This window comes from Apteryx rowi, unplaced genomic scaffold (assembly GCF_003343035.1).
Source record: "Apteryx rowi isolate R43461 unplaced genomic scaffold, aptRow1 scaffold_133, whole genome shotgun sequence".
Taxonomy (NCBI): domain Eukaryota; kingdom Metazoa; phylum Chordata; class Aves; order Apterygiformes; family Apterygidae; genus Apteryx; species Apteryx rowi.
The window spans coordinates 909,037-933,843 of record NW_020447564.1 but is presented as its reverse complement, the minus strand read 5'-3'; the positions used below and the strand labels follow the sequence as shown (position 1 = coordinate 933,843).

Below are 24,807 nucleotides of genomic sequence, written 5' to 3'. Positions count from 1 at the left end.
CGGGGCCTCCTGAGCAACGGCCGCGCAGCGCCCCGGCCGCGGGTAGGGCCTCCGTAGCGGAGGCTGCCGTTACTGCGGCAGCCACCGGTTATTTCTATCTACCCGGGAAACGAAATTCTGGAGGCAGCGCCTTCAGGCAGATCGGCACCCCGACGGTGTTGGCTCGGCACTTCGCGCAGCGTAGCTAACCATTGCTTATTGTACAACAAAATGCGTTACAACGTGAATATTCGTGCAGCTGAGGACAGCTACTGTTTTCCAACTCATGTCCGCAGCTTTTATCCGCTCTTCACAGAACAGTGGAAAATCGATAAATTATCTCACTGTGTACATCAAATTTTTGAAAAAAAATAAGAATTTAAAGCAACCCTGAGCTAAGCAACTAAAAGTGAAACTGTTCTGTGGAGGAAGTAGCTAAATTCAGGAAAAAATACTAACATTAATTCTCTATTTCATACATGACCTTTGGTTAGCACAAGGGTAAACACAAAACTTACAGGAATATACAAACACCTATGCCCATGTAAATCTAGGATTAAAAATATAGAAAGGAAAACTCACATTACAAAGAAAAACTACTTTTTCATCTTTTTTAAATGATTTGGCATGAAAAATACATCAATCACTTGTAGAAAAAAATGAGAGTATTAAACTCAGCAAGTAGATAATTTTACTTGAATGCCTGGCAGCTAGGTAAGTATCTGCTCTTTTGGAACCTTTCCCATTTTCATTATCAGAATCTGACAAATGCACCTAAGATTAAATTTTAGACCCTGAGGGAACTTCAATTATTCCTTGGAAAAGAAACTTATACAACTGTCAAGCTTAGTTGGCATTGGTCAACCTGTTATTCAGGATTTGCTCTACAGTCTCCATTCCTATCTATTACAATTGAGACAATGTGAAAACTGTAAAGAGAGAACTGAATAATTCATAAGAAATGAGATGGGAAGTCCAGGCCAAAAATGAGAAAATGTAGTAATCATGTACTCCAGTATGAAATGTGAAACACCTTTGGTTTTGTTTTGTTTTTCCAATTCTTAATGATTATATACCCTCACTGTATAAGAAACAAGTAAAAAACCCACACCCAGTATTTTAGAATTAACAAATTTAAAGGAGTTGGAGGCAAACCAGGAGACTGAATTGCTTTGTTGGTGACAGAGGTTGGCCAAAGCAAGGGAAGCCTCCCATGCGACTTTCCCGCAGCAGCTGCAGAGCCAGGTGCGTTCCATGATTCTGCCACCACTGCATTTCCTGTCAAGCTCACATCTTTCACCCAAATGCCCTCCACAGTTTCAGGCTCCAAGGAAAATTCCATTGCTAGCTCTCATGATTGAAAAATTGTGAGGGTTGAGTTTTCTGTGTCAGGCCACAAAACCTGAGTCTTTCCGAATTTGCACACAGCCCAAATTAATAATGTGTGGATGTCAAATAATATATTTCATCCTTTGGTATCAAGTGATTTCAGTGGGGGGAGGGACATAATACTGTCAAGGAACCTGTAATACGGACAGAAGAAAAGAGTTGCACAAGATCACCAAGCAAGCAATTAGGAAAGTCAGAAATAGCACCCTTAGGTGCTATTCCCCAGCCTCAAACATGTGTTCTAACCTATAGGCAACAGTAGCAGATGAAATCTTTATCTGATTTGGAAGGTTGCCCAGCTATGTATCCCTGGCACCTAACATAAAAGCATACACAAGGCACGAGTATATATGGTTACTGGGGTAAGGAGACAACAGCTCCCTTAGCCCATCTTCTAATAAATTCAGGCTTGAGGCAGCATTTGCCGCTGAATTAATAGCTCTATGGTTTGGACTGCTTCATTCATTTAATGCAGTATTGACTCAGAGTTCAAGATGATGCTGTACATTTCACTCCTGTAGTGCAGATTATTTTGGCCCCGGTCCTGCAAATACATTCTCCCATACCTAAGTCTCCACTTTGCTACACATATTCACAGCACTTAGCTACAGTTTATGACAGATACTTGGTGACTTGCCCATGCTGTCTATTGTTCTGTCAATAGAAAGGAAAAAAGATGCTTTCAGCCTGTCTGCCATCATTAAATCCAGGTCTTTTTTTTTCCCTCTTTCTTCCTTTTCACTTTCCACTTAAGGCATCCTCACTGCTCTGAAGTATAAAGCAACAATACAGGAATAATATTAGTAATAATGGTTTGAAAACACATTCTCAACTGCAAAACATAAATGCTTTAATATTAATATAAAGAAATAAATGTGTCTCAAAACAACAGCTTTGAGGAATAACAAGCTCAGCAAGGCTATGGCTTTGCAACAAATTAGATACGTATTTAATTTGACATAGTTGATTTCAAGGGAGTTATTCACAGATTTAAGTTTGAGCACTTGCTTAAAGTTTTCAGCACAGCGTAAAGTTTTCACATAAATACATTCTAAACCAAATACTGTAAACATTCTTTTTCTTTGGGAAGTTATTTTTAGCCAAGCTACATGAGAAGAGAGAAAATGTTCTAAGTGTTCCCTGAAATTCTGAAATAAGTAAGAAAAAAAAATGCTGAGTCTTGTGTAATGTTGCCAAGACAGCTTTTGCAAGTGAAAGCAAATGCATCATTACAGTCTGCCAAGGGAGTGCATTTGGTGCACGCTCTGCTTCCCAGTCTTTTGTTTTCCCTGTGCTGCAAGGCATTAGTGGGGCTGTTCGGAGGGCAGTAGGGGAGTAGCATGGACAACAAAAAACAGCATTTGGGAGAGTCAGAAAGGCAAAGCAGGGCGAGTAGAGTGAGCTAGGCCAGCTGTGCAGGCTCCCTAGCCCGCCTGCCGCCTTTCCGCCCTGTCCCCTCAGCACCTCCTGGCAGAGGCGCCGAGGACGTGGCGCCGCGGGTGGCGATGCTCCGGGAGCCCAGGTCATTGGAGCCAGAGGCTTCTCGTTCCCTTGGTCAAATTCTGTGCGTTATTTTTTTTTTTTCAACGCAGGTAGCGAGTTGCAAAGCGGTTGATAACGATGCGCGGCTCCCCAGGCGGTCCGCTTGCGCCCGCGGAGCCGACTTTCGGGGCCAGGCAGGTAGGAGACGACGCCGACGGCTGGGCAGGGGGCCGCGGCTCGCTCCCACCCCCTGCCCGCGGCCCTCCTCTCTCTCCGCACGCCCCCGCGCCGAGGAACAGCGGAAAGGGGCCCCCGCCATGGCGGCGGGGCGGGGGGCTCCGCGGCCGCCGCCCTCCCCCCCGCGCCCCCCGCCAACGGCGCGGGGTGACGGTTGGCCGCGGCTCGCGTGGCTCGGCCCCTCCCCCGCGCGCTCCCTCGCCCGCTGCCGGGTCAGAGGAGCCGGTGGCGGCGGCGGCTGCTGCGCATCACGGGCCACATCATCGCGGGGGCTGCCCGCCCTCGAGCGGCTTCCGCGCCTGCTCAGTGGCGGCGGCGCTCACCTAGCCCCGGAGCTGTCACCGCCGCCGGGTTGGTCCCTCCCTGCCCGGGGCCGGCGGCCGCCCTCCCCGCAGCGATGGAGCGGGACCGCGGGCAGCTGCCGCCGCTGTCGCCCTTGCCCAGGTGAGGGGAAGGGTCAGCCCAAAGGGGCGCTGGGGAGGGGGGAACAGGAGGGGGGCCGGGGCAGGCGCTACGTAAGGGCAGCCAGCGACCTGCCAGCCCGGGGGAAGGGAGGCGGCGGGGGGCCCTCGGGCGGCGGCGAGCTGGAAAGTTTCTTCGCAAGTCGAGGAGCTGAGAGGCGCCGCGCCCTCCCCCCTCTCTCCCGGGAGAAACGCGCCGACCCCACCCCAAATACGAGCGGGTGCGTAAGGCCTCCGAGATATACGGCACCCGCCGTCCTCCTTAAATGGACGGCGCCCACTGAGGCGCCGAACGGCCGGTATATACGGTAGGGCTCGCCACCTCCCCGAAAGAAGGCGCGGCGCCTCACTTTTCTCCGGGGGGGGGGGGGGCGTGAGGGGCGCATACTTCCGTATATACGGTACTGCCCCCCAACCCTTTTCCATTTCCTGTGTTCTTGCTGCACCCCACCTGAGTGCAGGAGGGCATCTCCTCCCTCCACGCCTTTTTCCCTGTACCAGTGGCCGTGAGACCCAGCCAGACAGCCTCTCTCTGTTACTTCCTTTCATCCGCATCGTACTCCTGGCAGGCATCTCCTCCCGAACTAGTGCAGGCTCTTACTTTGCCGGTTTTGCTGTCCTGCTCAAGTGTCCTGCATCCTGCCTACTGATGCTGAAAGATGTAATGACACCTGCATCCTGATACCCTGCTCTCTTCAAATCCCGGTAGCTGTTTTCATCAAGTGCATATAATCATGCACTGCTCCAGATAGTCTGGACAATGATTCTTTTGGGTTTCTCTATACAAGACCTGCCCAACATTTCCAGTGACTCTCACTTCTTAGCACTCTCCGTATCAGTGTATATTTACGTTTCTATTCCCACCTTCACACCTATAAAAATATGCCATAATCTACCACCACAGATGCAGGTGCCGGAAAAATATGGGACCCTTACCTGTACAAAATACATGGGGACTTGAGAACTATCATCTTTTTTGTTTACAAGCCTTGTAATTAATGTGTTGTTCTCTTTCCTTACTTTCCTGCCAAAACATAAGTGCTTTTTGTGATTTACTCTGTTTTAGTTTCTACTCTGTCATTAATTCTCAGTTAAGTTCAAGTAGTACCTCCATCTCTTTCTTTAATTTCAGTGAACTTTATCACAGCTCCCCCATCCTGTCCAGGATGCAATCATGTAGTCCTTCTTTACTCATAATAGATCCTAGATTATAGAATACAGTACATTAGCCAGGCTCTGATAAGTGGAACATACAAAATTGAATTATTGTTTAATCTTAATGTCAGGAACAAAACATAAAAAATACAGGACAAAAGTCTGCTTGTATATCTCTACTTGGTAGAGTCCTGCCAACCTTTAGCAGGCACCCTAAATTATCCTCACTTTTCCAGTTCAGTTCACTTCCTATAACTGGCTGCACAGTTTGAGGCAATGTGTCCTTTTAGATCTAGATTTTTTTTTCCCCTGTCAGTTTGTAAACTTTTTGAACATACTTGTAGGAATGCTGAAGCAATATTATGTATGAATTATTATATTCTATTTCTTCCTGTGTTTTACCTAACTTTATTGAAGCACAGACCAGATGTGCCCTTTTTTGAAATTTTCAGAAAGTCTATACAGTGTTCTACTCAGACTTACTGATTGTAAAGCCTTAACATACAGGAAGTGAATTTCCCATCCAGCATTCTACAAGAGTACTATGTAGTTTCATACATATATATAAAAAATCTAAGGTATATCAAACATTGTAAATAAAGTTTAGAATATTGTGAATAACTTTTAAACAAAAGCTACCAGGATATAAACCTACTGGAGTTTGCAGATGTTATGATTTATTATGGGTACATATATTTTTACCTGTTATGTTGCAACATAATACTTTCACTTCTTTGTTTCTGGGTAAGCATTGCTTTCTCATCCTCTTTCAGAATGGAGTTCTTACACTACAGCTCTGTGATTACTTTGAGCCAAATTAAGTGCAGGTTACCCCTGAATGAACAATTCCATTCTCTCTTTCATCTCTTTTGTATATTTCCACTTGTTCCCTTGTGCTTGCATTAACATTTGGCTGTAAGATGTGCTGATCCAGCTGAAAATCGACCCAGAAAAAAAAAAAGTTAAAAGAACAAAATCTAGCCCCTAAAACCAATCAAACAAAAAGTAATTTTCAGCTGTATCTGTTCCCTCACTTGGCTTGCTCAGTGGCCAGACAAATGATTAATGCTGTTGAAAAGATGAGAATAGGTGGCAATACCTGTTTTGGCAGTCCCTACTTCTGTTGACTTAAAGTGATTGTGAAACTGTGACCAAAATACTACAGTATGACTTGTAGACTCTTCAGAAGGAAAAATAGCAATGTATTTTTTTTTCAAATACTGCAGTATCCCCAAAAAAGCAATGTGAAGTCTTTATACTAGTGCCTGAGTTAATAAGCAATTCATTCTCAGTTGGTGGTGACAATAGAAACCTGTAGGCGGTATCCCAAATAGTACAGTTAGGATTCATCCTGGTAAGTATTTATTGATTACTTGATCTAGAGGACTGCATGCATTGTCTTTTATATTTMAAACTTTCACACCTGCTTTTGATGGGCTAGGTATGATCTGCCAGGTAGTTTCTAAATTGGCATTCCGTTTGGGTGATTTTACAACCTGACCACATTTCACAGCCTTGTCACCCCATTTTGGCCTGTATTTTGGTCTCTTCTAATTGAGTTGCCTTAAAAGTGTAGAGGCAAACCAAGCCTTTTTCTGACAGCTACTTTTCCTTTCCTTAGGGCCAAAATCAAAAGCTGCCATGTTCAGGAAGTGGAATGCAATAGTCTAAAACTTGTCTGAAAATTGAGCCTGAGGCTAGTTGCTCTTGTGTTTTACTTATATTCAAGAAGGCATTTGGAGGTTGTTTCATCTATTTTTTTTCTCTTATTAGTCTTTCCTTTTGTTTCTTTTACTGTTGATTTAACCCTACAACTGCCATACAATAAACACCCCTTTAACCAGTTTACTGCGCAATATTTAAGAAATGGTGTGTAATAGCCATATATTTGCCTCGCAAACAACATTTATTAACTTCCAGCATGTTTTCCAGTCTTTAATACCAAACATTAAGCATCTGCTACAAATAATCTTAGCCCCATGCACCACCTTAGACTCTGGTTTCAACAAAGTGGCTAATGATAATATAGTCTGTTTATTACTCTCTATATATGCTGAGGTGATCTGATACAGCTTTCACTTTCTACTGCTATGTTTACAAGGATTTAGCAATTTAAAGATTAGCCGTAGCTGTAAATGGATGTCAGTGTATTACTGGGAACTTGTATTATACAAGACAGTTATAACAGTGGAGATGAGGCCCTGCAGAGCCCTCTATTATCTGTGTAAATCTTATTATGAACTTAAAAAAACTCCCAAAACCTCACATCCCAAACTTCACAGAATCACAGGGTTGTTGAGGCTGGAATGGACCTCTAAAAATTGTCTAGTGCAACCCCCCTTGCTCAGAGCAGGGTCAACCTTGCCCTACGAGGTTGCTCTACAAGGCTGGAAACTCTGCAAGCTGTCTGGGCAACCTGTTCCAGTGTTCGACTAGCCTCACAGTAAAAAAAAAACCCTTTTCTCACACAAAAATGGAATCACCAGTGTTTGAATTTGTGCCCGTTGACTTTTGTCCTCTTGCTGTGTACCACTGAGAAGTCTGGCTCTGTCTTTTTTACTCCCCCAAATCAGGTATTTATACATGTATAAATGATATATGTGTATAAGATCCCCCTGACCCTTCTCTTCTCCAGGCTAAACAGCCCCAGCTCTCATCCTCTCCTCACTCTCCTCATATGACAGATGCTCCAATTCCTTAATCATCTTCATGGCCCTTCACTGGACTCACTCCAGTAAATCCATGTCTCTCTTGTACTGGGGAGCCCAGAACTAGACACAGGTGTGGCCTCACTGGGGCTGAGTGGAGGAGAAGGATCACRTCCCTCGACTTGCTGGCCACGCTCCTCCCAGTGCAGTCCCAGATGCCACTGGCCTTCTTTGCTGTGAGGGCACATTGCTGACTCTTGCTTGACTTGGTGTCCACCAGGACCCCCAGAGCCTTTTCTGCAAAGCTGCTTGCCAGCTGGTTGGCCCCCAGGCTGCGCTGGTATGTGGTTATTCCTCCCCAGGTGCAGGACTGTGCATTTCCCTGTGCTGAACTTTATGAAGTTCCTGTTAGCCAGTTTCTCCAGCCTATTGAGGTCCCCCTGAATGGCAGCACAACCACTGGATGTAACCTACTTATTATGAGAGTCTTTAGACATGGATATGACCATTTCATTATAATTATCCCTGTGATTTTGGTTCTACACTGAGCAGATGTAAAAGGCCTATAAAGGGAAAAGAATCATATATGAAATATCCGGTAACTGTTAAAGGTGTCACAGAAGACTATTTAAAATACATAATCAGCACCCTCCATGCTACTTAAATATGGTGATTTAAGTATACATTTCAGCAACAGTGGCATCTTTCCTGAATTAATAAATGCCATTTACAAACATGTCCAAAATTATGAAAGTCTAACCCTGTTTAAATCAATAGCAAAATTCCTGTTGTTGTACATGTGATTAGGATTTTGCCTGCTCTGAAGAGGAGTATATAACGTAAATGTGAAAATGAACAAAACTAGACCCTCTTGAGTTTTCTCCACAAGAAATAATCTCTATTAATGGGAAAAAAAATTTTGCTATATGGAAAAGCACTAGAAATAGTAAAAACAGCATACACTGGCTGTCATCAAAAGAAAGGCCCTTTTCAAGACTGATATAGAACTGTCAAAGTACTTATATGTTTATTAAGGCAAAGTATTAAAGCTCAGTATTTCATTAATGTTTCATATCATTTTCCTGAAAATCCCTTTCCAAGGATATTCTCTTGATTGTTCTTGTACTGAGGTGTTTCTCAGACAGGCATATGTAAGTTGTGTTTTATTGTATACCACATAGAAGTGCAACATAGAGATCAAATATAAAAATGGAAGCTTATTATTATTTTAAATGATTACCTATAATAAAAGTTTGCAACTTCTAGGAAAAGTGGAGTTTGACTATGGCGTAAATAGATTTGCATCCTGTGAAAGCCCCCAGTATTATTTAAAAGGTGTTATCTTTTGTTAGCCAAACTCTGAAAGAGATCAGAAAATTAATTTTCCTAGACTTAGATTTTAATAAATCTTTGTTTTAGCCTGTCATAATGTTGACTCTACAAAAAGTTTCATACACTACGGCTGTCCATTCATCCCCTTCCCTTTTTTTTGATGGTACCTAAAAGAGCATGGCCATTTAATTACTAATTGTTTTCACATTTAAAAGAAATTATCAGCAGTCCACTCACCAGACAATCATATTTAGCTGTAGAATCCAGTCCCTTAATCCTGCTAATGCTAGATATTCTTTAAACCGTATGTCTGTTCCATGCTCTTGAGAATCGAATCCCAAGTATGTCTGGAGCAGTGTGGGCAATTCATTTGGATAATCATATTATTTGAAGAGTGTTTTTGCTGCCCCTTCCTGAACAGTTACATTTTCATTGTCGTGTTCATCTTCCTCAGATGCATCAAGATCAGTCAAGTCAATCAAATGTGAGGAATGGAAAAATGTGATAATGGTCAGATGTTCAGCCTCATAGCTGAAGTGTCTGAGATTTTCTGRAGTAACTCCCCATTTCCAAAAGTCAGCATCTCTTCCAGTTAGCTGGTTATCCTGCTTCTGCCTGTCCATTCTCCATAAGTATACTGTTTCTGTGTGTATTTTTTGTAATTGCTGCAGGTATTCCCTAATCAAATATATTAACTCTTAAGGGGAAAATTGGTTTGTTATCAGTCAAATTGCAAAGTGTCTCACTTTTCAAGAATATGTCCTCAGCAAATAGCGGGTATGGCTGTATTTGCTATTTGTGCATGTTTGTGGGACTGAGAGAGAGAGATGTGAACAATACACATTAATTGTTATGTGGAATGGAATGAATGAAGGAAAGGAAGAAGCTATTAAATGTAGGTACTTAGGAAGCAATAAAGAAGTGCGAATCATATTCATAGTCTGGACATAACTCATTATTTTGCATGTAGGAAGAAAGACAAGATGTCCTTTCATATTCACATATAATGTGCTGGATGTGGTAAATTTGAGGCTGCTTCCTGGCTTCTCAGAGGAACTTTGTCTCTCTCTCTTCCTCTTTTTAGTACTTCACCTTACTCTGTAACCTCCTGATTATAAGGCAAGAACCAGATTCACTTGCCTCTTCCTTCCGCAGAAGCTGGGGATGGGATTTCTGAGATTTATACTTCCTACCTGTGCTCTATTTTTAATACAGGAATAGAGACTTCTTTCATATGAGTTACTCCAGTAGTGCTTGCTTCTTTTGGTGCCTGTATCTTTTCTAGACAGCGCAATAAAATTGAAATTGTTCTTGTCAGTGATGAAGCTTCTGAAGGAATTCTTAACCCGGAGATCATTCTGCTCCTTAGATGGTTTGCTGCTTTGTATAGGTGCAAACAAAACCTAAAGCTACAGCAGTATCATCATCCATTGACTCAGAATAGAATTATTGCATCAGATGACATTTGGAAGATTGTTGGAATAGGTTTTTGAAAATGAATAGTTACTTTCACAAAGGTTCACAGTTACCTTCCCTGTGCATGCTCTAAAGATGTAATTACTCTTTACTGTATAGTATATTTTTCAGTTCGTCTTCTTAAGTTCTCATTTTTCAGCATTTATCATTTGCTCACTTATGTGTTCCACATCTTTCTGGTAGGAAAAACATAAATGGCAGTCATCCAAACTGCTTTGTACTATTTCTTTTCAGCTGTTAGCCATCCAGGCTGGCCTCCTTCCCCTTTTGTAACTTTTGCTAGTTGACTGAATCATTTTTCTGTCCCTCTTGTTTTTTTTTCTTTTAGTGTTATTTCTGTTTATTAACACTTTCTCATACTAAATGAAACTACAATCTCCCCAAAAGATTTATTTCTTTAAAAAATAAATATAAAGTATAAAATTTCAAGGAGAAAAAAACCCGTGTGGTTTTAAGATATGGATGATTAACCCAAATATTTTTGGCCAAAGTTCCAGAACAGTGAATAATTTCCATGAGTCACCAGTCTAGTACTCCAGTGATATGGTTGGAAGACATATTGGAGAAACCACAATGAGAGCCAGACTCTGCCTCGTTAAAGCTAGTGGAAAATTTCCTCAATGTATTTCACCGGGAGTGAAACAAAATCCTTCATTTGTTACTCCCCCATCCCTTCCTGAAAAAAAAAAAAGGACCACCTGAATGGTGAGGCTGCTGTGGGTCTTGGTAAGTGTCTTTCATCGAGGGGTCTTTTACACTGTAATCCCACATCCTGTTATTTAATTCTGTTGTAAAGTTTCTCTAATCTGGATGCATCCAGTGGTCAAGTGAAACTCACTTGGCTAAAGTGATCCAAAATGTTTCCTTCTGCAAACTTCATAGCCAGTGTGCCACTTTGCATCTTCATAAATCAGCTGGCAACCTGCAGCACACTCAGCTATACTGTTCTTGAAATCTTTATTTTCCTCAGCTTCCCATGATCCTCTCTTCTGCTTATATTCCTCTTAATTCTTCTGTAATGTTCTTTGCTGTTGTCACAAAAGTTGGTAGAAGGTTGCTGGTTTAATACCTCTGTTTATCTTTTTCTATGTGCCGTATCTTTTCTTTTACTTAGACAATACATTCTTCAGGCCAGGAAAGAACAAAACTGCACCTTCTTGTTCTCTCATTCTGTTTTTGGGAGGGGTCAGGAACTATCAACACATAAGGCCTTTCCCACCCAGTAATGCTTTTAGGCTTACCACCTATGATAGTGTTTTGAAAGTTTTTCTTTTTTCCTTACCTGTGCCCCACATTCATGCCATTAGCATAGGGTCCAAGGAATAATAGTGGCTCCACAGTGCATTGAGTGGGTTCACCTTGTCTGTGCCTTTGCACTTTCTCCAGATATTTTTCTCTGGGGACTTTCTGGCAGCCAGGACCTACTGCCTTCAAGGCCGCTGGAAATCTAGGACTACACACACTGCCTGATGATGTTGGCTTTCTAGGCTTTCCAGGCCTTAAGAAGGCAAAAGTTAGGGTGTCACTGTATTCGCTTACAGTCCACATTGCTGTCTCTTTTACTCACTGGAGAGTATGTGGGTTTGAGAAGCTTCCTCATGCACCAGCTTTTCCTTTTTCCTTTCCATTTCTTCCAAGTCAGGGAGTTAAATGTTGGAGTAGATTTGCATTTCTACAAACACTTGCATTGAAAAGGTGTCAGGTGACCTGAGAATTTAGACTAGTATTTTGTGTCTTCTGTATAGAGTTAAAATATTTTAAAGCTTGAATATATCCTTTTTTTTTTTTCAGATCCAGCTTTACTTATGGAATTGTTCAAGATCTGAGATCAATGAAAAAATCTTTTTGCATGCAAAAAAGGATCATTTTGGTTTATCCATTTTAAAATCGAGTGTGACACTTGATGATTCATCTACAGGATTTCTTTGTTGACGTCTGAGGAACAAAGTGCTTTTCCAACCTATACTTCTGTAACACTATGACTAACTGTAAAGGCAGATCTACCATTACCAAAACAAATAGCAAAGTTCATGACAGAGAAAGTTTTGTTAATTGGACCATAAATCTTAATACAATTCAGTCTGATAAATTTTTGAACCTGCTTTTAAGTATGGTTCCTGTTGTTTACCAGATAAACCAGGATGAAAGACACAAAAAAGTGAGTGGTGTCTGGCAAGGTGGATTACAGCCAACAGGACACAATTTTAATGTTAGATCTGATCAGCACATGGAGTACCATCACTTCTCAGAACCCACTTTTCATGGTAGTAATGGACACAGCCCATCTAGCTGTAGCCCTAAATACGATGATTTTAACAGTTATAATTACTGTGATGGAATGGACGCTTCAGAAACAGATGCCATGTTGCAGGAAGATAACTTATCTAGTGACAGTAATGAAGATATGATTGTGGAAGGAAGCAGAAAACAACCCAAAGAATCTAGTAGTATTATGGCATTACAGATACTTGTACCTTTTTTGCTAGCAGGATTTGGAACTGTTTCCGCTGGCATGGTTTTGGATATTGTGCAGGTTGGTATTTGCTTTGGAAGGTGGGTTTTTTAACAGGTGATCTATGGGTTTTTCAGTTCTAATGCATGATATTGCAGATGTTTGCTATATTAAACCATAATTATATCTATGTATGTTTCTACTATTATGAATTCCTCCTTTTCCCCAGACTTCTTTTAAAACAGTTCCAGAATTTCATTGGGAGTTACTTGATTCTAGGTAAGTGTTGTCGCTTAGTCATAATAAACTGGTGAATAAACTTACCTCTTGCTTTAAATAAAGATAAAAATCTAGTAATAAAAGTAAGTTGGTTCAAAATTCTGTTGACATTAATAAATGTATACATAGTTAAGTGGACGTTGCAATAAACTGTGATGTCACAATACATATGTGTTTAAAAATTGAGAAGAATTTATTGTATTACCTCTTCTACTTGTGTACCTCATATCTCTGCAGTATCTGAGAACATGTGTAGAAACGGTCCGTAATAATACATATGGTATATAAAAGTGTGCATTCCATTCATATGCTATATGAAATTCATATGAAGTGATTTAGAGTTTTTTAGAGTGTTCAGGTATGTTTAAGTGACTTTTTAATGTAATATTAAGTATACTGAACACTCAGAATTACAAACATCAGTGCTGTGAACAGGGATAGAAAGCCACTTCCACCTTGAAATATAATTATGGTAGGTCCATTCAGGCCAGATTATCTTGATTTGTGGTAGCAAACTTAACTGATAGTTATTCAGGGTTAAGATAAAATAGAACTTTCTCTGAATTATAAGAGTTATATTTAATAATATTTTAAAACACTGTTTCAGAGTATTATATGACTAAGACCTTATGGTTATGGAGTGTTTTTAGGACTGGTTCCTTGCTTAATTCGGTTGCACATAGCAATCATTTCAATGGAATTACAGTAACAGTTGCTTATGAAATAATTCTTTGTGTAGTGATGTTTAAAGAAAATTGAGGTAACAGTTAAGAAAGGTTTATTGGACTAGCTTACTTTCTTGCATTCTGTCTGCTTTCTAAAGGCTATATTTACTTTTATTTCCTACCTAGTTTCTATTTTTTTCAGAACCAGAAATTCTTTATAATTATAAACCTAATAGGTTCTCTCTTCCTGTGTGAGTAGATACACAAAGTATTCAAACATATGTGAAATAACCACACTGTTCATATTGGAAAGACTGTAAAGGAATTTATTTGGGCTTTTATGTTTTGTTTCATTCTGTTTTAGGTGTTTTTAGATGCACTTTAAAATTTTAGAATGTTCATTTAAAGACGAGTAAAAGGTTTGTCACTCAAAATCTTGAGAGAGTTAAGAAAACTTTAACTTAATCAATTATAACTAAGAGACACACATCAGAAAAAGGAAAATAAAAAATGGCATGCACATTTTCCCACTTCTGTATATATTCACTGTTACATATCAATTTTATGCTTTCTGCACAGATTTTACCAGTCTTATGCTTTGTTCAGATGCTTTGCTCATGTTCATTAATATATGATTTACTTCATGATATAGCTTAATGATCAGCCAAAAGAGGCAATTGTGCCCACTATTGGCTTCCAACCCAGTCTTTCACCTTGCACTTCTTCCCTTAAGGGAACATAATTGTTTGTGTAGCTGGTTTTGTTGAACTGGATTGAAAAAATTTTTTTTTCTGGATTAATTTTAATCTCAATTGGTTTCCCAGTCCAGCTCACCATGCATGAGAAAGGTTGTGACACTGGGGCAAAAATAAATAATGAGAGTCAGTAATAGCTTTTTGCACCTTAATATTGCCATTAAACTATGATGTCAATAAAGTGAGGTTTTAAAATATGACAGAACATGTTTTGAGAATGAAAATTTAAACAAGACAAAGTATTTTAAGCTTGAATTTTTACAAACCATTTCATGGCTATTCTTTCACAGTAGTAAAAATATATGTAATTACAAATATAGTGTATTCTCAGATTCTCTTTACATTTGAGAATTGAATTAGTTTTTTGTTAAAATCATTTTTTAAATTGGTGCAAATCCCTGAATACAAAGACAATTTATATTACAATTTTGTTAGTTTAGTTAAAGTTGATAAATGAATACCACTTAAATACATGGATTGACAGACAGTTAATGCAGCACAGCATTTCTGTTCTGAGGGCTCAGAATTGCTCACATAATAAAATTATGGGAGATTTTGTCTTGGTTTGCTTTATAAAGTCTGGGATTTACAAAATGGTACTCTTCTAAATTTCACAATATTTTTGTAAGCAAATCCAAAACCTTTTATAAGTAAAAGAGATAAGAGCAGAGTTACGGACTTTGACCGTTTGACAACTTATTACTTGCTGTTTTTATATGAAGTTTCCAGACAGCTGGGAGGGAAGACAGGAAAATATTTTTGTAAATTAACAGCAGAATTCAAAAGCAAGTATAGCGCCTGGCACTATTTTAAAGTCATGAAAAAGACTTCAAGTTAATGACATCTTTTTGAACTACGTTTGCTGTAATAACAAGTTATAATTTCCTGCTAGTATAAAGAGAAATGTTATTAAATTTCATATTAGTTTCTAATTATTGCTTTGATGTACTGGTAGTGTAATTTAAGTGGTTGAAATTAACTTAGCATATGCACAATATAAACAGAAATTACATGCATTAAACTGCAATATTAAAAATTAGCCTCCCTTTTCAGAGAGAGTAAGAAATAATTATTGATTAACCAGGAAAAATAAAATTTTCAAATGACTTTTACTTAGTCTTTATCTAAAAGATGAGAAGAAAGTGCAGTAGCAGAGCCATATTCATTTAGGAACTTTTTTTTATGTTACTTTGGGTATTCTGATTTTTAGAGTCGTAATATACAGTCATAATTGTCTTTTATCTAGACAGATAACAGTTCTTTCTTTAAAGTTTTCTAGGTCTAATATTAAAAGATTGTTTCTCATAGAGAGTTAGGTTATGAGTTACAGAATTTTAGGCATTGCTTTAAGGATGGTCTAAAGAGAATTTTTCAATTGAATTTTTCCCCTCTGTATCCATTAAATAGCACTGGGATGTGTTCAAGAATGTTACTGAAGTTTTTATCCTAGTTCCTGCACTTCTTGGTCTCAAGGGAAATTTAGAAATGACCTTGGCATCCAGACTGTCAACTGCTGTAAGTAACTTTCTTCTTCCCTTACCCCTTCAGATATGTTGTAAATATTTCAAAAGTGAAACAAATCTTTGGAACAGAAATGTTTTATACTTACAACTTAATTTGGCTATTAGAAAAGCTCTTTAAATTTGTTATTAAATTGGCAAAGCTAAAAAGGCAACCCTGTTCCAATCTTCACACCCCAGACTTTTATCTTCTTCCATCTCCTCTGAATCATCCTTCACAGCCGGTTGAGTAGATTTTTGAGATTTACCTTTATATTCTGTAAGCTTGACTGGTCTCTTTGGCCTTGATGGGGTTTGAATAGGCTACTGTGTAAAGTTTAAATACATTTTTCAAAAGACCACTTGTGTGGCACCAAAATAAAGCATTGCTCACATTGCTACTCTAGACCTTTGTTGATCAAACCGTGAGAAACTTTTTTTAAACTTTTTAGTTAAGCAGTTTTTTTTTTTTGTGCCTACACTGTAATTTAGCATAAGTAGTTCTTTTCTATGTCTTTTTTTGTATGTCTTTGTCATAGTTCTTTTTTGTGTCTCAAGGGATGTTCCATTCCTTCATTTTTCCAGCCTAAGAAACCAGATTACCTTTGCCTGTGTATTTTTTCTGTGTGAATAACTATCATGAATAGAATGCTCCACTAACTTGGCTAAACTATTTCTGGTACCTGAGCTATCTTGGGTATCTCTGTAACACACTGCATTTCTCCTTTGTAAGATAAGCTTTCCATTCCCTGGGGGGGGCAGGGGGCTTTCTCTATCTATTCCTGCTTGAATGAATTTTTCTGGAAAAATGATTGGTAAAGGTGTATATAATTCCAGATGAGACCTCACTATGAGTTTATAAAATAACTCTTCCCTGTTTCTCTTGAATATAGCTCCCTTGAAACATTCTAGGATTATATTTACTTCTGTTCCTAGGAGCATCACTTTTAGACCTCATAGTCACTTGGTGATCAATTATGGAGTCCTAGTATTTCTCCTTTTGTGTTATTTCCAGCTGTCACTTCCATCTTCTGACAGAAATACTAATAGTCCGTAAGCACATGACCTCTGACGTGCCTTCTACTGTTGAATTTCATCTGGTTTCATTGCTGTAATCCTCAAGGTCATCTAGTTTCTGTATGATTTTACAATTCTTTGTATTGACAAGGCCTCCCAGCTTTGTGTCATTAGTAAATTTCATTACCATATTATGTTGAATTATTGCCCAAATACACACTGTGATGGACATAACCTTAGCAATCCTGTGAAGGTCTCCTTGTGTCGTGCCCATTATAGAAACTGATGGATTTTCCCCCATACCCTTTCTTTCATACATATGGATAGGCATGCTTTGTTGCGTCTTCATCAGTAGCAGACTTAGCTAATCAGTCACATTTTCTGCTTGATTTTAATGTTCTTAATTTTGGGGKTTTTTTTATTGTTTCTTAACAGTAATTTGCATTTAAACCTTACTGCCTTTACTGTCAGGCATGAACATTTTTATCTTCTACCTTGCAGGTTTTTTTGTGTTGACTTGCCACTTAATTTGTTCACATGTTACACAGCTCCTTGCCTGATTATTCAAAGTATTTGTATTGCCTCGTGAAGAATAAACCCAAGGAAGTCCAGTATCTGCCAGTGCCGTAGTGAAGGTGTGACAAAAGAGGATCAGAATGAGCTCCCCTAGTTCTGCTTCAGATAATGTGATCTTTAATGCTTCAGGCTCAATTGCAGCTCAAGCAAAAGGATTAGACCTTTGTCAGATTATGATTCCAGCACCTCTTCTCTGAGCCAATCATTGCCTGATTTTCCCATCCTCAGCAATACCCTCTCATCTGTGAGCCACATAGCTCTCCAGGGACATCTGTAAAATATAGACCCTTTTTCTGCACTGAGAGTTCTGACTCCAGTTCATATTATCTCTCAATTGTTGCCAAAAGTCAAGGAGTTGCCCCCCGCCCTCCCAAGGAAAATTGATAGAGGAGGTTCCACAGCACTGCCTGCATGTTCAGTGGTTAACTGAAGTTGATACCCTCAGGTTCAGGCCACTTCCCCCCAAACCAGAATGGCATGCTTGAAAGTATCCCATTAACTGTGTGATAACATGGCTTGCAGATGTCTTGAATGTGATTTTTCAGTACCAGTTTGGACATTTGAATGCCAGACTTCTACCAGACTCAAACAACAGAATACAGTCAGACTGATGAAGTGCTTTAATCTTTGCTTCTTGTCTGTTACTTTCACCAGTTTATTCATCATATTTACCCTCAAGCAGGAAGAGCATCCTTTCTGGGACAGCATCCTTCTGGGACAGTTTACCTTTTGCCACTACTTTATTTCCATGAAATTACCTTGTTGAGTCAAAATGCTTTGCTGCTTTTGTTGTATAACTACCTTTTCCTTGTTTTTCTGGTTTTCACTGATTTTGCCGAATGCTTCTGTTAGACCTTGTGCCAACTGCGAAAACCATATTCCATTTTTTGATGCACAGCCCATTCTAAGAAGGCTTAGTCTGAGGAGTATTATCAGTTCCACTTACCGCTGCTACAGTTATTAAGTCTCACCAAGACATAAGTCAGCTGCTGCTTCAGAGCTTTTTACTCAAGCATGCCATGAAGGCTTCCTCTCATCCCAGTACCAGCAGTTGTCCCATGTCCAGCTTGGCCAAATCAGGTTAATCAACCCTGTTCACAACATACCACCATGAAGGTTAATTAGCTGCCTAAGAAGAGGTCAGTGACGTGCATTTCTTCAGGTAACAGCAGCACTGGCACCCCCAAGCTGTTTCCCAGCTTTGAATCAACAGGCTTGATTTTTTTTTTTCTGATGTCTCTGTGGTTCCTTAGGTGGCCTCTTTTCTTCAGGGATCATGGAAGACCCTGGACTAAGTTACACAGATGACTGAACTACTTTCTAGCATTTCCTTAGATCTATTTTAAGTTCATTGCACATCCCTCTTAGGAAAGAGGTAGACACATGTCATAGTTTGGTGGACATTCTCTCCTTTAGCCAGTGGGCACTCTAATGTATTTTAGCTGGTGAAGATCAACAGAAAATATTGTTGTGTGTGTGCGCATGTGCATGCAAATACACATGTAAAACACAGTGGAGGTTTAAAAGAACAATATTGTATGAAATAAGAACGATTTAGATAATTCATTATCAAGATAATACTAATGAGACGGTATTTAGTCTTTGTATGTTGATAAACAGAAAAAATGGCCTTTATCTTACAAAGAACCTTGCAGCTTTCTCTTATGTGCCTTTTTTCATGCTCAGCTTCAGCTGCGACATGCACTGCTCTGTGGGCTTGGGGATAGACAGCCATCCTCACGGAGCACTGCTGTGAAGGCAAACAAATGCACAAGAGCTTTGTAACATGTCTGTTAGAAAAAAAAGGAGGGGAGAACTTGTTACATGTTATTACATGTGTAATCTATTGCCTGTAACTTTTCACATGTGGCAGCTTGGGTTTAATTGCCAAATATGAATTTAAACTCCAGGACAGTTGTCTGCTGGCACTCTCCTCGGTTTTAAAAATGGGTGCTATGTCATATTGTATCATTCCTTACTGAAGAGTTTTACCAAAAAACTTGCTATTGGACCTGCAGTTTACATGCCACTTCTCTCAGACCTCTATGAAAGAGATTATTTTGATCTTTGCACTCTTCATATTGATTTAATTGACCCCCCCACTCTCTTTAGCCATTCTGCCTTTGCTCCTGTCGCCCTCATACTTAGTGAAAACTGAAGGAGTGTATTCATTTGGGGCATATCTAAATGGTCATCTGGAGACAGTTGTATGATTAAGCTTCCTTCCTCTGACCTAAATTTGCACAAGCCAACTCTCCAGCAGATACTGTCTCAACACTAAATGCAAGACTGTGCCTCTGTGAATAGCTCTGCCTTTAAGGAGAAAATTTCTAATATGTCTTCAGCTTTGGAGCTAATTCCTGCCCTCCGACTCAGTTAGTTTATAATTGCATCTGAATTTGTAGAGGTGCCTATGCTCTTGGGGCTGTAAACTAATTATCTTTACTCTTTACCCCACTGTAATTACCTAGTCAGCCAAAACATAATATTTTGTTATTTCAACAAGTTTCTGTTCATAATACCTTTGGTTCCAGCTTTTGCCTAAATCACCTTCATCTTGTTGCCCAAATTTCTGCTTTAGCTGCTTGTTACCGATCACTCACAATTTCCTATTCACTTTAAATTAGTCCTTTCACTGTGTCTCAAGACTGTTGTTTTACTCAACTTACTTGTACTTTTTTTTGGCATTAGTGTTAAAGTAAACAGTTTCCCCTCCCCCCACATTGTGCTGGCATAAGTGTATGACATGTACGTAGGTCAAATGCCCTTTCAAACGTAATATTTCTCTTGTATGTTTTGTATTCTTCAACTTTGTTCTGTTCTTTGGGTCATTCCCATTGTTGTCTCAGTTTACACCATTGCCTTCTCTTCCTTTTCCTTTTTTTTTTTTAAGAGGAAAAGAAGAAAGATGCTCCTCCAGACACCTCTGTAAACTTTATGCAGACGCCCTTGTCTTGATTGTCTGCTTGTTATCAGTGGCAGGCATTAGCAGTGTGGCTTTATAAGCCTTTTGTTTAGGTCCATCTATTCTCTAGTATCAAAGTAAAATTGATCTGATTTAATGGAAATCTGTAGCTGGAAGGAGGGGTCCTGCTGTCTTTCTCCCTTCCAAACCCCAAGAGCATTTGTGCAACCATTGATGGATCAGATCATTTTGCTGAAGAAAATCTACTTCTACTTCCCTAAAAAAAAGTTTTCCATCAAAGCAGCAAGCAAATCTGTGTTGCCATGAACTTGTGGAGTTGCTGGAACTGATTCAAGAAAGAGAACACGATCTTGCAGTTGATGGTAGGGGAGAGAAGAACTATGCCTTTTGGCAGCAGCTTACTTGCAGGCTGGATTAAGCATTTTGCAAGATTACAGTTTTAGCAGGGACTGTTTGATACTTTTCAAAAACTTCCTGAAAGGAAAAAAATTTTAAGCTCTCCATAGCCCATCATTTAGCATGTATATTTAAGAAGGATGCAAAGAAGATTCTTATCTGTACTTTCTTAAATACTGCTTTAGTATTTAAACTTAATGCATGTATTGATAGAGCTTTGACTGTACTTTGAATACTGTAAAATATTTATAGTGTAGATTGAGATAAAGTGTCATATTAAGTTTCCAGATTTTTTAGTTGGGTATTTCTTTTAACACTTCATTCCTCATAAATCACTAAAATCACAAACCGTAAAAAAAAAATGGAAAAGAAGTGGAAGTATAACTGAAAAGAAATCATCAAAAGGGAAAAAAAAGCATTGATGCTTTCTGTATTTTGAGAAGTATAGGTTATTTTATAAATTGATATTCTATAGAAAAAATAAACACCAGTATTTCTGCAAAAAATCTAAGAATTTGTTCAATTACCTGAAAAGTAAGGTATTTTAGATATTGTCATACTGCAGTGGTACGCATGGTTCTTCAGATTTTGTCCTCTAACTCAAAAAATAAATGAAAGTATGGAATACATTATAAAACAACATGTATGTCCTTTTTCATTTGTTAAAATAATAATAATTTGCAGTCTTTCCAACTACTGCCTTAGGCCTAGACTTATATCATTTACAGCATTATAAATCTTTAGTTGTATTGGAATAAACCCAAAGTTAGAACACAAAGCACTACTAGATGTAGTTTCTGATTTTTGTAAGCACTTGCAAATACATTTTATGTATGCAGGTAGTCTCACTGCAATCAATTAATACATATACATGAAAGTATGTGTGTCTACATACACATATGTCTGTGCATTTTTTATTGACTCATAGAATTTGGGACCCATAGAAACAAGTTTAGTCTAAAGTGACTGAACACTGATAAATTTCCCTTCCAGCCACTGATCTAATCACGTACGGTGTTCGGAGCATTCRTGGAATATCAGGTAGCTAGTATACCTTACACAGTAAGCTAATGTTAAACAAGTTACATACTGCATAAAACTGCATCAACCTTGGCTGTTTTCGGATAGGTAGCATAAGTGCAATTTTAAATGCTTGACTTGAAAAAGCATAGCTTGGTTTTAACTTGCTTTCAGAATGTCTGGCATTAAGTGTTAATTGTTGTAAGAGAGACTTAAAAGCTGTTAAGAATCAAATTTCTAATTACCGTATAGGATCAGCAGATTCCACAAAATATATTTTTTGAGTTTGTTAATCTCTATAGAATGGACATAATGTCAAAATTTTTTTGAGAGAGTTGAATTATTTGTGGTTTTCTGCCTTGTTAGTGAATTTTCAAAGTAATATAATTTTAAACCCAAATGTCTTAAATTGTCTTGTAATTTTGACAGGTAAATATTGGGAAAATGGATTCTCCCATTGAGAAGTGGAACCTAATAATTGGCAATTTGGCCTTAAAACAGGTAAATGTAACTGACTAGTTTGCTTACTTACAAAACTTAAAGTTTTTTAAAATGTGCAGCACAAATTTGGGCAAATGTGGAGATAGAAAATGGAATACTCCACTGGGTCATACTTAAAATATAATGTTTTCGTGATCGATTGCTTGTGGTACAGTGTAGTTTTTCTCTAAAACAATATGAACTTGTGTTTATCGCCAAAAGAGGTACATTATTCTTTCTGACTGTATCAATAGTATTTCATTTTTAATTTTCCAGAGAGAACATTTCTAAGGCTGATTAGAGAATAATTTCAGATTTGGCAAAGCCTCTTAAACTTGACCTCAAATCTTTTCAATACTATGTTTTAATTGGATTCATTATTTAAAGGAAGTACGTGATGGAGCTTTTGGATAATAAACTATATTTTAAATAGCTGGGTCATTTGAGGAAATGAGTGTTTGTTCTCCAAAGCAACTATCTCTAATCTTAAGAACTATTCCATGCTCATGTTTTGTAATGGAACATACAGGATTCAAAAAAAATATGTGAAGTGTTTATGCTGTGACTTCACTGTTTTAAATGGCTTAGGAAGCTTTTTAGGCATTTCATCTTAGGCTCCTGGTGATTCCTCAGCTCTTTTCCCTGATTTTACTTTTGTTATTTTTGCGTCTCTGAATTACTGGTAAAGCCTTTACTACTGGCATAGGATTTTTCTTCTTGATCAACCAGGGGTATCATCTTCTCTACAGGATGAATGTGCACGCTCCCTCTACACTTTGCAAACAAATGTAGATAGGAGGAAAGAATAACAGGAAATGATTCCATAGTCCTCCTAAGTCAATTATTTTAAGAGCCACTCATTCCAACAAAAAATGTCTACCTATTTCTTTTCTAGGTTCAGGCAACTGTAGTTGGCTTCCTGGCAGCAGTGGCAGCAGTTATTTTGGGATGGATTCCAGAGGGCAAATACCGCTTTGATCATTCAATCCTTTTGTGTTCTAGCAGTGTAGCAACTGCCTTCATAGCTTCTCTTTTACAAGGTAAAAGAAGTGTATTTGTTATTTTTTACAGTTACTTCAGTTTCTGTGGACACAGAGTGTGTATTTATGCTGCTATCCGTAAAAATTGAAATCCAGTAATGCATAGTCACTAAAACACAGCTGACAATAGAATGCCCTTTTGCAATTTCCATATAGGCCTTAATATTACATCCATCTTCTATCATATTTTCTGAAAGAGCTTAATTTGCATGACCTCCTGAGCATATCTAAAAACAAAAGTATGGTTTTTAGGTTTTCCTAACAAGATGAGAGAAGGCAACTTTTTTTCCAGTTTTTATATTCATTACTGCACAAAATACATTCTCAGTACTGGACATGTGGAAATTATTTGTAATTAAGCTCGACTGAGCCTGAATGATAGCTGAATCCAATTTCTCTAGTTATCCATGCTGCTTCCATAGTACTTTGTGCTCCGCTTTGTGTCTGAAGTGAACCAATTGGTTTGGTAGTTGAAGGGCATAGACTGGTTCAGAGTCCAAATTCCCCTGTATAGACAGTATCAGTGTATCTGTCTTGAGCCACATGGTGTGATGCATTTAAGCTTATCCTTGGCAATTGTCAGGAAAGATTTAGTCATAAAAGTATAAGAAAGTACTTAATGGACAGTAGGGGAAAAAAAGGTGCCTCTACTTGCGACGTATTCTTAGTGAAAATACACAGTTGGTAGTCTTCATAATAATGTTTAGCTTCCCTTTTTTACTAACTTGAGATGCTTACTTATGTGGAAAGTTGCAAACTGTCTTGACATTGTTACAGTTTTGCATGGAATTAGTAACATATTAAGAACACACTTTTTTAGTGACTACAAAGCTATTGAGTTTCACCATGAGGTGGAATTAAGAGCAGTAGTAAGATCGATGAACAGGACTGTGTTCTTTCCATTTGTCATGTATTATCTGGACATGAAGAAAAACCTTTGTTGTATCTGGTGATGGGCCAGCACAGGAAATTACTTTCTAAGCATCTAACTCCTACACATGAAACAGGTGCTGTTGAAATACTGTGATCCCACAGGACCATTTCAGCTCTTCCGTTTGAGAATTTCATGGAATGTAACTCTTTAGGCAGTTCGTCTGGAAGTGAACTCATAATTTAGCCTACAATAAATAATATTACTTGCTGAAATACATGAAAAGGATAAAAAATTTTTTTTTAATTTCTGTAAAACAACATGGAGAATAATGAATACAGTTGAAACTCTTAAGTGTATTATATGATGAGGGGAAAATACTTCAAGTACCTGCCAAAGAATACTCATAATAGCATTGTGAATTGTATTTTTAGTAGTTGCTTGCATTCTGTAGAGAAATGCCACTTAAAAAGAGTGGCAGTGTTGCTGTTTATAGAAAAAAAATAGAAACCAATGGCCTCAATTTAAAATGTTTTGGCTGTGTAGCAAATATCATTTTATTATGTTGGCTTGTTTTTTATTTAAATTATGATACAGCTTCATGGCTTCTGATGCTAAGCTCATGACTGGAAATCTTGCACAATTTCAGACATCATAGTGTTTAATCTTATA

General features: G+C 38.6%; 2 protein-coding genes across 3 annotated transcripts in view; one reads left to right on the top strand and one right to left on the bottom strand.

Annotated features, from left to right (window-relative positions):
- Nucleotides 1-9,306, bottom strand: part of CUNH12orf45 (chromosome unknown C12orf45 homolog) — a 15,502-nt gene extending 6,196 nt beyond the window's left edge. The window contains exons 1-2 of the mRNA XM_026056840.1: nucleotides 9,109-9,306; nucleotides 8,921-9,030 (exon numbers count right to left, since the gene is read on the bottom strand). Coding sequence (XP_025912625.1) covers nucleotides 8,921-9,030; nucleotides 9,109-9,306 — 308 coding nt within the window. The remainder of the gene's footprint in view (nucleotides 1-8,920; nucleotides 9,031-9,108) is intronic.
- The window catches only part of SLC41A2 (solute carrier family 41 member 2), a 60,270-nt gene continuing 38,886 nt past the window's right edge, over nucleotides 3,424-24,807 (top strand). The window contains exons 1-5 of one of the 2 annotated variants that reach the window (XM_026056845.1): nucleotides 3,424-3,531; nucleotides 11,951-12,692; nucleotides 15,718-15,825; nucleotides 22,174-22,245; nucleotides 23,120-23,264. In XM_026056845.1, coding sequence (XP_025912630.1) covers nucleotides 12,138-12,692; nucleotides 15,718-15,825; nucleotides 22,174-22,245; nucleotides 23,120-23,264 — 880 coding nt within the window. In that variant the 5' untranslated portion in view covers nucleotides 3,424-3,531; nucleotides 11,951-12,137. Of the gene's footprint in view, nucleotides 3,532-11,950; nucleotides 12,693-12,840; nucleotides 12,891-15,717; nucleotides 15,826-22,173; nucleotides 22,246-23,119; nucleotides 23,265-24,807 lie in introns of those variants that run through there. The other variant, XM_026056846.1, reaches the window with a different exon arrangement.